This window comes from Oryza glaberrima, chromosome 7 (assembly GCF_000147395.1).
Source record: "Oryza glaberrima chromosome 7, OglaRS2, whole genome shotgun sequence".
NCBI lineage: Eukaryota > Viridiplantae > Streptophyta > Magnoliopsida > Poales > Poaceae > Oryza > Oryza glaberrima.
Genome location: NC_068332.1, coordinates 835,457 through 850,466, shown reverse-complemented (window position 1 = coordinate 850,466; position 15,010 = coordinate 835,457). Strand labels below are relative to the sequence as shown.

Here is a 15,010-nt window from a genome sequence, read left to right as displayed (position 1 = left end):
TAATGAATAATAAGATTTTCATGAAGCATCATAGGAAGTTCCAGTGAAAAAGAAAAGTATATCCATATTCAACATATCAATTCTAATTGGACTTGGTCAAGCATATAAGGTGCAACTGATACACAATTCAGGCTACATCATAAAAATGTCAAAACTAATTAACAATTAATAATGTAAGCTATCTTTTGCTTAAAATGCCCAACTTGATCAGCCAAGATTGCTCCCTGTTTTCAGACAGGACCAAAACAAGTCATAACGTACTGATCGACTCATTCCCAAACAATATATAGAGCGGATTATCATAATGCGAACAGTTATCCTAATATAGCACGGCTCAGCCACAGAACAAAAGATGGGATATTCATAGTTGTTGGAAGTTGACAGACACGTTAAATCATTAACTAATTGTTCATATGAAAGGGGGAGCAAATCATTGACACCAAGATGACAATGCCTCTAGGTATAGATTAGTATTACAAAACACCAACTGGTCTGATCCCTACATGCATGCATTAAATTGACATCATCACTTTGGAAGCTCTCCCTCTCCATTGAGAGTTTCGTATTGCTGTCCAACTTCGAAGCTGAAGAAGCTGAGGAGGAGGCTTAGTCCGAATGCTTTAGTCCTGAAATAAGTAGTGACCAAAATTAAATTAATTAGAAGACTTAGCAGCAGCTAGATAGAAGAAGAAGGGATTAAAATCAGGGAAGTAGATAGTAATTAGTTAGTACCAGAAATTAGGATTGGCATGTGCATCTCCCCAGTGGCTGCTGTGCACTTTGGATTCCAGAGAATTCTTCAGTAAAGCATCACTTCCCTGCTGCTGATACTGCATAGTTGAATTAGGGAATCAAGCAGAGCAGGAAGGCATAAATAAGCAGCACAAAGCAGATAGATTAGATTGGTTACAATTGATAGGAAACTTGAAGACCAAATGTAATAAGATGATGAGGAGATGGAGAAATTACATCTATTTATCCTTATTCTTGCAGTGAAAAAACAAAGGTGGCGATAGAACTACCTTGTCCAAAGTCCTGAGGATGAGCCTTCGTAGTGGCACTTTGAATGATTTAAAACTCATATTCATATCCTTTTCTAGTTCCTTCACAACCATCCCAAATTCTTGAGAAAATGTCTTAGTGAAACCCTTTTGTTTTGGAACATCACCGAGCGACCTCACAAGCGAATTGATAAGGCGCCTTACTCTAGCTTCATTGTGCTTGGCATACACCTCATTCCAGATCAATTCTTCAAGCAGTGCTTCCTGACATCGCTGAATGGAATGAAGAAGAAAAGTTAGTTACTCCATCACTGCAGAAATGAATGATTTCTTATTAGCAGAACTAGAGAAGCGCTATTATTGGCATAAATCATTATAGGTTAAGCTTGAAGTGAGCACCTTGACCATCCAATGTTCGAATATATTCTCTAAACGCTTCTTGCTACTGTCTCAAAACCAGTTATGATATTTCTACTCAATTCCTTTAACAAATAACAGCAATCCAGTAGAAACCCGTAATCAATAGAATTGTCACTTAATCGGTGTTAGCTTGTACACATAAATTAGTACTTTAACCATAAAGTTAGGAACACAAGAAAAATGAAGAAACTGATTGGTTGTACGCTGGTGCTCTGCTAATCTATCGTCAGACCATCTTAGCCGCGTGCCCGCTATCCGGAGATCCCCAAACTAGCAACTGCTCTGCGCCAGCTACGTCAAATGACAATTTTACAGCAGAGCTCGATCGATCGCTTGCTCCTTGCCTCTGTCATCACTCGCCACCATGACAACCTACGAAACATTCAGCATCGTTGTTTAGCAGGGGCTGTTCACACCAGAAGCTAGGTATGGCAGCTGCCACACCTTGCCACAAGGGAGGGTCCGCCCATGGCTGTCATGCCGTCAGCCTCGAGCTTTATTCGCTTTTTCTCCTGAGTTTTTTTTTTTTCATCACACATGCAGTTCCCTAATTCTAGATGTGAGCATGTAAGGTTAGGAGTTCTATTTCTAAGCAGCATGCACATGTGAACAGGTACTTCGGTTGAACTAATGGCCTGATGCCCAACAAAATAACTAGGCTATCTATTTAATTAAATGTCCTATGCAGTTCCAAATACCAAAATGAAAAGCAACATCTGAACTCAAGCAAAATAGTTTGCTGAATTAGCAGAGGGAGAAGCAACAGAGGTCGAAGAAAATTCAAGGCTGATAGCAAGATGGCAGTCAGCAAGTTGACCTATTTTACTCACTCTCGTAATGGTTCATCAATCATCCTTGATCACTAGGTAGTTTGACTAACAGTGGCAGTTGGGCTATACATCGATTTACCGGTGCATATTAGTTTGTTGGATTAAGAGTTCGATGGAACAATCAGTGCACCCGTGAGCATCATGCCTACAGATTTAACTGCTGGATTTGTGTGCTCACATCTAGAATTAGAGTGTTGCATGCGTTTAGATGAAAAAAAATCGGCCTTTTCTCTGTCCTAATCCACCAAAAAGTATTGTTTGACTTAGAGAAATGGGAAGTGCGGCGACCAGTTGAAATGTATACCATCTGCTTGGATCGTCAAGATCATAATATGGAGTAGCAATCTTGATTTGTTTCACATAAAAGCGGCATCAGCAAGGAGAGGAAAAAAAAATAACAGGGTCAGGGTGATGTAATTGTAATACTAGCGATATCTGTTAATGGATCATTTGCTTTGTACTATTGTATACCTACTAGTTTGACTAGAAACAGAATTCAGGACACTGAGTAGGTGCTCATATTTGGAGTTATGGGGGTTGGATGTGCTTGGATGAAAAAAAAATAATGGGTAGAAGAAGTGAAATGGGAAGTCCATCAATCATTACTCTTGCTACAAAATGCAAGCTGTTCTTGTTGCCATCTTCTCAAACAAATGAAACAATCAAAGACCTGACAAGTAAATGCTGTTGATGCTTTGACAAAAGAAAAAAAAAAGAACTACTCCAGATGGAAGAGGTGCACAAGTGTTGTCTCACCTGAATGAAGTGGCCGGCGTTGGAGGAAGAGAAGTGGCCGGCGTTGGGGGCGGAGAAGGAGCGCGCGGCGGCGCCTTGGGGCAGGCGGGGGAGGGCGCGGGCGCGGCGGAGGAGAGCTCCGAGAGCCATCTTGCCCTAGCCTTCCTTCTTCCTCGCCTCTCTCTTTCTCTGGTGATGGTGATGGATTTGGGAGGAGAAGCCGAGGAGGGGGAGTATCTCGCTTCTCGCCATCCATCTCCGTTCCGTTGTGTTGCTCCCGTTCTCCGTTCCGTTCTACTACCCCTCTCTCTCTCTCTACAATGAAGCCTGGAGGCGCACGAGAAATCTCACATCTGCCCTCCCACCTCAACTCTCAACCATTCTTCCTCTACCGTTGGATGCACACGTGAGAGAGACGGTGCCGATCACCAGAGAATGGGATTGAGATCCTCTGACTTTGAGTTACTGACATATGGATCTTCTTTGCTATGGACCCACATGTCAGTAACTCTAAAGTCACCTGACTTAAGGTAGAGAATCTCAATCACCGGAGGATGATGCGGCGTCGGACATGTGTCGCGAGCCCTCGTCGAGTGGGATCTTGCGCTATTTGCTGCCACCTACATCTCCTCCGCATGCCTTTGCCGCCACCTCCCGCTCCTCTCCTATCGACCGAAGCGGGGCGGAGCGGCGGGTGAGGAGGATGTCGCACCCTGCTTCCGGCTCTCCTTCTTGCGGTCCCTCCTCCCTTGTGCTCGCTGCCGCGAGGGATGGTGGGAAGTCCCGTTGGCACCGCAGCACACCGCCGAGTGTAGAGTGTTTGGGGAAAAAGACAGAGAGGGGAGAAAGGGGCTGACAAGTGGGCCCCTTTTTTAAACAAAAAATCTAATCACTTGCATGTCAAAGTAGGGCCCACTTTTCATCCTCCTTACTACCATCTCTCACCCTCTCTCAACCTTTCTTCTTATCGATGGGGAGCGGCGGTGACAGGGCTCTCTTCTCTCTCTTACCCCGGCCCCTTTCGGCCCGACGATGGTGACGGAGTGGCCAATCGAACCAGGATGTGGGGCGACGGTGGAGAAGACGGCTTAGAGGAAGAAGTGGAGAAGCAAACAAGCCTGCCGTTCGGGAGCACGTCATTGGCGAGGGCCTCCTTGGAGTTGGCTTACATGTGGGCCTCACTTGTATTTTATGGCTGGGTTGCCACATCAGTAAAAAAAAGTTTGACCAAGTCAAAGAGCCACGTTAGCGAAACTGTCCTCCAAAACCGTGGAGGAATCAAATTACATTGATTTTAATAGTTAGGGGGTCAAGATATTCATTATTATGGTTCAGGATTCGAATTAGATTTGACCACTAGTTAAGAGAGTCAAAATGGACTTACTACAATTTTTAATAAGAATGAAGGAGAGATGGACTGGCTGGCCCAAATACAAAACTAGTCTGGTTGTGTCGCCGGCATGATAAAAAAAATTCGGTCCGGAGATTCCAATTCCAACACATATGAAAAAGGAAAAAAAAGTTCAAATATCCAGTAGCGCTAATCCACGCGCTACGCGCGGAATAATAGTTCGAGCACCGCACAACGCTCCCTCATTCCGGTTTTCCCAAAGCTTCTGCTGCTCCTAGAAGTCCTTCGCCTCCACTTCCATGTCCCTCCCGAACCTGCACACTAGCATGTCGGAGCTGCTCTAGGAATATGTCTCTGTATGGCTCCACCTCTACTTGATTTCCTTGTAGATGAAAAAGATCGGCTAAACTCGATTCGACTGTTGAAAATAGCTAGTGGCTTGGTTATTTGGTTGGCTTTGTTTGGACCTACTATAATAGGCATACAGCTCCATCATCTGGCGATGGCGGCATTGGAGCTCATGCCCTGCTAGTGGCGACACGAAAAGGTGCGAGCGAAGGCAGTGAAGTTACGAGTGGCCTGAACTAGTATAACGCTTGTCTTCTTGTGTGTTTGATGTCGTATCGTATATATACTCATATCGATGTACCCCAATACCCTCAGAATATGTTTATCATAGCTAAATATTTTATTAAGACAATTACTATATAATTTAAGTAGGCAAATTTGTTCCTTCCATGTTGAAAAACAAATACAAATTTATAGTTACTGGACTAAATAGTTCATTATTATTATTATTATTATTATTATTTATAATTTAAGTTCTCAGTTTGATCAAACTAAAATAAATTTAAACAGACCGTGTGATATTTTGGAAAAAGAATAATAGAACGAGTAGAGGTCAAGGGAGGATAAATAGAAAACACCTAAAAATAAAAAAAATAGAAAAATTATTGAACCATCGTGCTAGGCTGCTAGCATCACTTTGTTTACTTTAGGAGCCTGCATAAAATATTTTGGACGAGCTCTCGTGATGTGACAATTTCATTGGGGACGTTGTATCTCAATGCCCACTTTGATGTCATTTTATTTTAAGAAAAACAGTTTTTGATATTTATTTTTGAAATAAGTTGTATAAAATGATTAGATTGTCAAAAATTCAAGAAGGGGACAATCGATCAACGCCTGAATTGTATCATGTTTCCTTTTATCGTCGTTTTGTTTATTTGAAACTACGAGCACTATACATGTAGGGATCCCATACATATACCACCGGCGGTTATTTGTGCAGAGGTGCAGCCATATCATGAGAATGAGAGTTTGCAGAGCTTCTTTATTTAAACCGCATGTGTTTCTATAAAAATATGTAGTACATCTTGGAAAACGTACTTTAACTTTAAAATTAACTTTTGAAATTTAAATTATAACCGCCGTTTGTAAGCTGGAGGAGGGCAAATGACGGGGAGTCCCCTAAAAAGATCAACAACCCTACTTGTACAGTCACCGTCAGGTGGGCCACTTCACTCGCTCGGATCCAGGGCCCCACCTGTCATTAGCACTGGCCAATATCCCCAACTTTTCTTCTTCTTTTTTTCTTTTCCCTTTCCCTCTCAAAAAAAATTTCTTTTCCCTTTCCCTCTCAGAAAAAAGAAAGAAAAAGGAAAAAAGATTCATCCCTTCCTCCTCGTCTTGTCCCCTTCCCTCGTCGAAACCCTAGCTAGGCTCGCCGCCGGCGACGCCCGCCTCGCCGATGCGCTCCCCCGCCTGACCGCTCCGCCTCGCTCTCCCGGGTCGTCGTTGCCTCACCGCTGTGCCCGCCCACCCCCACCTGGGCAGCGGGCGGGATCCAGTCCCAGATCGGCGCCATGTCCAAGGCCAGGGTCTACACCGACGTCAACGTGCTGCGCCCCAAGGAGTACTGGGACTACGAGGCCCTCACCGTCCAATGGGGGTGAGTGCCTCCCACTCCTACCTCGCTACCTCGCTCTTGCTTCCACCCTGTGTTGTCGCCTCTGCATCTGCGTGGGTCAGTTTAGATTCAGTGTCGGATGTTGCGTGCTGATACGTATGATAAAGCTTTTTAGTTACACGTTTCATGACTTTGCAATCGCCGGTGTTATCATCAAGTTATTAGGATTGTAAATAGAATTGTTTGTGAATCAACTGCTGCTCTTGTTGTTATTGGAGTTTCATTGTTTCAGGTTACATGTTAGATTAGTGATCTTGTGCGGAGAGCTGTCAAATTGTTTAGTTTAGATAGAACTCGGTCTTATTTATTGTTACAGTCGATTTCAATTAATTATTTGTTATACTCCAACAATACAAGCCAAGGATTATGCAATATACAGAGCTAAATTGAAGAATACGACTTAGTGTACACTGGTAAACCATGTCAATGAAATGACCGTGTAGATTATAATAAACTTCTCCTACATCAAATAATCATAAATTGGATCTATGCTAATATGTATTCTATCACTGGATCAAGGAAACCGCCTGATTAGCTTGGAATGGTTTTATTGGTACTGTATTCTTGTATTGGTGAAAGATGATATAATTAAGTGTAACAACCTGATATGAGCTGGGCTCCATGGCCTTTGTCTAGTATATGACTAACAGCTATCCTGATTGATTGTGATGCAATATGCTGTATGTCTAGAGTGCAACAGTATATTACCCTCTCAAGTGTTTGTTATGGTACTAGTGTTTACTTCTTGTTCTTCATCTTCCTAAGAAACGACAGGAAGATCATGTTCTGTAAAAGCGGCCAAACAAGGTCCTGGGACTACGAGGCCCTCACCATCCGATGGGGGTGAGTGTGTCCTACGTCGCAATTGCTTCGCGCCCACCCACCCACCCATGTGGGCAGCAGGCCCTCCCGCATTTGTTGCTGCCTGTGTATCTGCATGCGGTGAATTCATCCATTCAGTTAGATTCAGGGTTGGATGCTGCATCTGGAGTGTGTGCTGTTGGAATTCTAGACGTCGGTGATCCAGGGAAGGTATTGTTGGGTGCGAGCTTGATTGAGTCGTGCGATTTTTTTTATTCGCATATATTATATTGGGAAAATGGATATACTCCCTGAGATCATTGGGACAATTGATTACTTACTAATAATTTCTGTTCACTAGTGGCTACTTAAATTACCCATTTTTTGACTTGCGATTACAGTGTCATCTACAAGTTTGCATCGTAAATACATTTCTCTAAACCACGTACATGGAGGCAACAATAACACATAAACTGCTGTCGTTCTCATTGAACTCCCATTGTTTCAGATTGCATGTTAGATTAGCGATGTTGCGCAGAGGGCATGTTTTTTAGTTAGTTTCAATCTGTCGAATGATTTAGTTTAGATAGAATTGGGCTCATCATTTGGTGTTACAATTTAATTTACTTTGTAATAGGAATCCAGGGCATGCGTCAATTGCTCTATAAGTTTAGAGTCCACGGGTCATACTGATCCTGTGGTCTTAAAACAGCTATTTTGGGCAGCAACCATGTGCAGCATTAAGGCTTGTGCTGAAGGATTGTTCTTCAACAGTTCAACCTAAGGATTAGAGTAACCATGTTATTTTTTTAGTAAATATTCTTAATCAAGTCCATTGAAATGACTATATATATTATAATAAACTTATTTTATTTAATTAACCATGACAATGGACCTTTGTCAATATGTATTTTATCACTGAATGAAGGCAATCATGTGATTAGCTTGAAGTGTTTTTATTGCTACTGTATTCTTGTATGGATTAAAGATGGTATGAATTAAGTGTAATAACCTGATAGTACTTTGGTTCTTTGGCCTTTGTATAGCTTGAAAAATAGATATCAGGATTGATTGTAGTGCATTATGCCTAGAGGTTATAGCTCAACAGCACATTACCCTCAAGTGCCCAGTCTGGCACTGGTGTTTTCTGCTTGTTCTTCATTTTCTAAAGACAGAACAGGAAGATCATGTACTCTAAAAGCAACCCAAAATAACTTTAGTTGTATATGATTACTTTAGCGTGACGCATGTCTGCTCCCCACAAATATACCAGTGTTCATCACTTACTGTTTTGAATAGTGTACTTGTATCTCCAGTCAATTAGGAATTCATGCTGTGAGTGAGCTCACAAAAAATGTCCAACTGGGCACTTATATTTTCCCAGCCTATCCTGTTAACAGTATCTGAATTTATGATATCTTTGAGCAGTGAGCAGGATGATTATGAAGTTGTAAGGAAAGTTGGGAGAGGAAAATACAGCGAGGTCTTTGAGGGTATTAATGTCAACAACAATGAAAAATGCATTATCAAAATTCTCAAGCCTGTGAAGAAAAAGAAGGTAGTTCATGATTCATGAATCCTGTTGTCCATCCTTTTTTTCCTTTTCCCCTGAACATGCTCTTTTACTGGTAACATGGTACTGTTTCCATCTTACACCTAGCTTTGTGTCAATGGCATTAGTGTTTATTATTTTAACCATAGTTTTCTTTTGTATGCAGATCAAAAGAGAGATAAAAATACTTCAGAATCTTTGTGGAGGTCCAAATATCGTGAAACTGCTTGATATTGTTAGAGATCAGCACTCAAAAACACCAAGCTTGATATTTGAATATGTCAACAACACAGATTTCAAAGTGCTATACCCAACCCTGACAGATTATGACATCCGTTATTATATCTACGAGCTACTGAAGGTTTTATTCTTTCTCAATTTTTTGTTACTGTAACATTGCCAACAAGAAACTACTAATTCAGCACTTTTCCAGAGTATCGTTCTTGTTGAAATGAAATCTTTGAAATTTGCAACTATATGCATAATATCTAACTTCTAGTTCCAACTTATGCTTAATACTATTTTTCTTCCCTGAGGGCTTCTCTGTGTGCATGAAGGCTTTTTCTATGCTAGTAACGAGATGAAGAAATCTTTGCCCGTAATAAAAGCAATGATATCATGTTCTTTTTCTTCTATAGGAAAATCCAAGTCATACATCGTTTGGTTTGAGCAATTTTTGGCTGATCCAATTATGATATAACACCCTTTTCTGTTGATGGGTGCAGGCTTTAGATTACTGCCATTCACAAGGCATCATGCACCGCGATGTGAAGCCTCACAATGTTATGATAGATCACGAACTTCGAAAACTCCGATTAATAGACTGGGGCCTTGCTGAATTCTACCACCCTGGCAAGGAATATAATGTCCGTGTTGCTTCAAGGTAGAGGCACATACTGCTCTGTTAATGGGTTTATCATTTGATTTTCTTATAGAGTAATTAACAACATGTATTAATCTTAGTATGTTTGGTGAACTATTTAAGTTAGAATAAACTGGCGTGCAGTTTATTTGATGATTGTTTTGATGATTTACTGAGGCAATAGGCAAATCTAATTCTTGCGGATATTGGATTGTTTGCGTTAATGATGTTTAAAGTACTATGAAGAACAGGAAAATGCCAGCAGCATGAGCATATAATCACGTTTAAAGAATGTTTTCTGTAGCTACTATGTTTGCTGTGCCTGTACTACTCTCATTCCATATTTTCCCTGTTGCATCCCTTTTTTTTTTTTTGGTTGACATGTTCTGTTTCACTGGAATTCAGGTACTTCAAGGGACCTGAGCTTCTTGTTGACTTGCAAGATTATGACTACTCTTTGGACATGTGGAGTCTTGGTTGCATGTTTGCTGGAATGGTATTACCATGACATTTATACATTACTTTTTCTCATTTCATCAATTTTGTAATGCAACTGCCTTTTTCTATAAAAGAATTAACTGGTGCTGATTGCTAATAATGTGTTGTTGAGTGCAGATCTTCCGCAAGGAGCCATTTTTCTATGGTCATGACAACCATGATCAACTTGTTAAGATTGCAAAGGTGATTTCTCAGCTTGTTTATGTTAAAAGATGATGTTCATACAAGAATGAAATGCATTTCATGTTTAGCTTATCATTCATACTGTACACTATGGTTTATCTTATTTCATTTGCAGCTCAAGTTATCCATGTTTGATGTTAGGAATTGTTTCATTTGTTGTTATGATGCGATTAGTTCTGATAGTAATCAGGAGCAACAGTTGTAACGCTCTCCTGCGTGTTCGAGAAAAAAAAGTAACAGTTACAACTATTTTTCTCCGCTGAACTTTATTCTGGTCAAACTTAGTCACTAACATTTTATTCATACTTACACGTTAACTATGGACACCCTTCCTTTCTGTTGAGTACCGCTTCAGTAAAAGTCTTATTGAACTTGAGCTAGATATGTGATAAATCATCTTTAGTTATTTGTGTTGTTTCCTTGACTCCCTGCATTCACAGGTACTTGGGACAGACAGCCTGAATTCATACTTGAACAAGTACCGTATTGAGCTTGACCCACAGCTTGAAGCCCTCGTTGGAAGGTATATGAATTACAATTATATGTGATGCAATGCAAGACCTCTAGTTTTAATATGAATTAAAATTTTGACATTTTTTTTTCATATGCAGGCACAGCAGGAAACCTTGGTCAAAGTTTATTAATGCTGACAACCAACATCTAGTATCCCCAGAGGTATTTCCAGTGCCCCTTCTTCAGAGGTTATCACAAATGTACCGTCATTAAAGTATTAATGGTTTTCAACATGATTTCTTTTCTATGTTAGGCCATCGATTTCCTTGACAAGCTTCTTCGCTATGATCACCAGGATAGACTTACTGCACGTGAAGCTATGGTAAGTAACTTGTTCTGCACTTCCTTTGATTTCCTTTTTTCTATGCAAAATATGCGTTTTACTAGTGTACAACATCATGATATTTTTTTTGCGATTGTTCCTGGGCATTATTGGTCTCTGACCTTTGATTTGGTGTACCATTGCCATGCACTTATATAACATTGGATGATTGCAGGCACACCCATACTTTCTCCAAGTGAGGGCTGCGGAGAACAGTAGGCCTCGTGCACAATAGACAAAACAACGGGACTAGTGCTGACCGTCGATTAGCAGCAGTCATGGAGCTGCACAGTATTAGTGACTTGGTCCAGTCACTTGTATTGGGAGTTTGAGATTCGGTAATGGTTGAATCACCCTGGCAAGAGGATTCTGGGAGAGCATGTAACAGCTCATGTGTGCTTAACCGCAAACGTGGATTGTGATTTACTCGTGTGTTGTTTGTATCTTTGTTTCTGACGATTGATTGAAACACATTGTTCGTGTAACTCGTTGAGTATAAATGTTTTTTTTTTAATTTGCGAGTTGGTCCGTTTTAAGACTGATTGTAATGATCAATTAGCTGTACCTTAATGGATTTATGCACCTTGACCTCGGACATCATCGCTGAACCAGTTCAATTCCCTATATTAAAGTTATCAGCTATCCATGCTAACTGAAACGCCATTTATGCTAACTTAACTGGTGTACCAAACATGATTTAGCCTAGTAAATCTGAAGAAAATTACACTTGCTCTCACCTATATATCAGAGGTTACAGGTCGATCCTGGCTTATAGTAAATGATAAATGGGATCTATACTGTAAAAGTTACTGGGCCAATCCTGTATTTCAGATGCATACAAATATACTTTGAGTATGTTAGATGCATACAGATATACAGTAGGAGCTCGTAGAAGATCAAGCACAGAACTATATATCTACTACTACCTCCATGCATGTATGTATGACGTTGGCTAGTATAAATTTGAACTAGCCAACGTCATATAAAAAAAACTGAAGGGAGTACTAAGTATAAACAAGGTGCTCCATGGAAAAAAACACGATGGCATAACTGTTAAAGAAACTCTGGGTTGAACCAATGACTTGTACCACAGGAGACACCGGAAATTAGTGAAGAGTGATGTTGCAACATAACATATTGACTGAACACAGGCAGCAAATCCACACAAGATTAATATCGTTGCACAAGAGGTTGATAGAGTATTACATATTTAGATGAGGCACACAACCAAAGAAGCAGCAGCAGCTGACCAAAGTTTAGACCCATACATAGGGCAACCAGTCATTGCATACAAGATGATACTAGTGGATTATGGCAGCTTCTCTTTTTCTCTTCTGATTGAGCAGAGAGATGCCACCGCCATTATTTCTTGAGGTGAGGGAAGCACGCGGTGAGGTCGCTCTTCGGATGCTTCGCCTCAGCATGCTCTTTGCACTTGGTCTCAGAGGTGGTGCAGATGAAAGTCTGCATGCATATCTTGCACTGCATTGAGATGGAACCGTTGTTGAGTACACCAGATTAAGAAAAAAGATTACCACAAAATCGTATAACGTGATGGCTACATCGGAAAAAATTACCAAGAGAATGCACTAGATATCAATACGACTACAGATTTTAGAAACAACAACACTAGGAGCACAAGTTCATGCTTTACAGGGTGGTGCATCTTAACCAGTTAAGCCATCGGCAAACTTCAGCTTAATACATAGTGGACTGATGATAGATACTTAACAATCAGTTCATTAATTTGTTGAGGACATAACTTCCATCATACATATTCTAACGATTACACAACAGGATAATACCTCACAAGGATTGTCGATGCTATTACTACCTGAAGGTTCAGATAAATCATCACACTGGCGTATACAGAACTATAAGAGTACATGGATCTCAACTAACAAAACCTGGAATTAGATCCAGGCAAGCATAAAGCTAACCTGGAACCATTAACAGCAGCCCATCTTGTGAAAAATAAACGATTGTTTTACATCAGCAGTTCTTTTTTTTTTCTTTACAAAAGCTAAAATTTAACAGAACTTTGAGAATATAGGCTGTCGATATATGTCTGAACAGAGCCGAAGGAATTGAACCCGATTGATTTTCCTGCGTGTCTACACGCGCGTAATCAAGAAATCCTCCCTAAATCCCAACATATATCGTGGTCCCAAAACACAAGAAATTGGGGAAAAAAGAAGAAGAGGAAAAATAGAATAGGGTTAGGTGGGGGAGCGAATCGGGAGGGGGGAGGAGATGGATCGGATGCTCACCTGGATGTTCATGGCCTTCTTGTTGGCCTCAAGCTGGCTCCCTGCGAAAAATCAACAACAACAACAACACACGAGGATGACGAGATCAAGAAGCAAGAAACACATGAACAAGGACCAAATCAAGGGCCAAATCGAGGAGGAGAAGGGGTTAGGTTAGTATACCCTTGGCGCCCTTGTTCTTCTCCATGTTCCTCTCCCTCGCCATCTTCGACTTCTGCCCATTGCCGCCGCCCATCTCGTCGACCTCGACCTTCCTCTCCCCCTTCGCCGCAACAAGAGAAGAGAAGAGAAGAAAAGAAAACGAGTTTTTTTTTTCTTTTTTGGAAGTGATGAAGGGAAGCGAAGGCAAAGGCACGGAATCATCGGGTTTTAATAGGAGGAGGTCGGCGAGCGTGTGGGGCCCACACGGGCTGATCTGGGCCGTTCGTTTTGGGCGTCCCGTGGGCCTCACGGGAGAGCCGGTCCGATCCAGCCAACCGTCTACTGTAACGAGGAGTAATGGGCGTGCCTAACCTACTACTCTTTGCTTTGTTGACTGCCAAATTGGTCAAAAAAAAAAAACCAAGTAATGATACCAAAAATAAAAATACAATATACCCAATCCCATGATTATTACCAGGTAAAAACTACCATCATATTTAACAAAAGATAATAATACTTATGTGTGGACTAGTATTTTTTTATGAGCTTAATAGAGAGCCAGAATAGCAAACCCCTCGACTACAGGAGTAATGGGCATGGCTAAGCTAACGTTTTGTTTGTTGTTGATGGATTTGCCATATTGGTCATAAACCATCAAACCCAATAATAATAATAATAATAATAATAATAATAATAATGCCGCCACAATGATGTATCTTTCGGTGCTGTAAAAAAAGTGAACTTTCGATGCTATATAACCAAATTTACCTGATGATTATTAGTCCTACCAAAGTAAAAAAAATCATCCTACAATGTCGTGTAAAACTTAAGCCATGTTTAATTCCAAAAAAAAAAAATTTCACGTTGTCACATCGAATATTTGGACACATGCATGGAGTACTAAATGTAGGAAAAAAAACCAATTACACGGATTACGTGTAAATTGCAAGATGGATCTTTTAAACCTAATTACGCTATGATTTAACAATGTGGTGCTACAGTAAACATTTGCTAATGGTGGATTAATTAGGCTTAATAAATTCATCTCGCAGTTTTCTGGCGAAATCTGTAATTTATTTTGTTATTAGACTACGTTTAATACTTTAAATGTATCCGTATATCCGATGTGATAACCAAACCTAAAAATTTTCCCTAACTAAATAAGGCCTTATTGAGCTGAAATCTACTGTTAGAAGTAATTATATGGTCCAACACCGCATATGATGGTTATATATAGGGTTTTATAGGTATGACTCCTTTAACATTTATGGCACTTATAATCTTACCATCGGGCATAGTATAAAAATGAAGTTGACTAGGCTATGTTCTTTTCCACAGCTCCAAATTACAACTTGCTCATTTTTAATTAGCATGCTTTTCAAACAGTTCAATTGTGTGATTCGTGCAAAAAAAAAAGAAACTATGAAGAAATTTCTTAAAAACTCAAATAAATATGTTTTTTTAATTTTTATAGCTATCCCGTTCTACGTTGCCGCTAATTTGCTCATTTATATTGTTCAAATGGTCACTACCACCAGCTTCCACTCCCTAAGGATAATACA

At 40.4% G+C, this 15,010-nt stretch overlaps 3 protein-coding genes across 3 annotated transcripts; 1 reads left to right on the top strand and 2 right to left on the bottom strand.

The window, feature by feature from the left end:
- Window positions 1-343: 343 nt before the first annotated feature.
- On the bottom strand, window positions 344-3,265 carry LOC127778833 (uncharacterized). Its single transcript, XM_052305468.1, has 4 exons — window positions 3,008-3,265; window positions 1,023-1,274; window positions 733-830; window positions 344-626 (listed from the first exon to the last, which is right to left on the bottom strand). The coding sequence occupies exons 1-4, from the start codon at window positions 3,134-3,136 to the stop codon at window positions 527-529; spliced, it is 579 nt and encodes a 192-aa protein (XP_052161428.1). The 5' UTR covers window positions 3,137-3,265; the 3' UTR covers window positions 344-526.
- Window positions 3,266-5,971: 2,706 nt separating this feature from the next.
- Window positions 5,972-11,625, top strand: LOC127779112 (casein kinase II subunit alpha-2-like). Its single transcript, XM_052305805.1, has 10 exons — window positions 5,972-6,288; window positions 8,536-8,665; window positions 8,826-9,020; window positions 9,385-9,542; window positions 9,927-10,017; window positions 10,137-10,202; window positions 10,643-10,725; window positions 10,814-10,877; window positions 10,969-11,037; window positions 11,213-11,625. The coding sequence occupies exons 1-10, from the start codon at window positions 6,203-6,205 to the stop codon at window positions 11,270-11,272; spliced, it is 1,002 nt and encodes a 333-aa protein (XP_052161765.1). The 5' UTR covers window positions 5,972-6,202; the 3' UTR covers window positions 11,273-11,625.
- Window positions 11,626-12,143: 518 nt separating this feature from the next.
- On the bottom strand, window positions 12,144-13,649 carry LOC127779113 (uncharacterized protein At2g23090-like). The gene is made up of 3 exons (XM_052305806.1): window positions 13,470-13,649; window positions 13,308-13,348; window positions 12,144-12,519 (listed from the first exon to the last, which is right to left on the bottom strand). The coding sequence occupies exons 1-3, from the start codon at window positions 13,540-13,542 to the stop codon at window positions 12,400-12,402; spliced, it is 234 nt and encodes a 77-aa protein (XP_052161766.1). The 5' UTR covers window positions 13,543-13,649; the 3' UTR covers window positions 12,144-12,399.
- Between the last annotated feature and the right edge of the window lie 1,361 nt (window positions 13,650-15,010).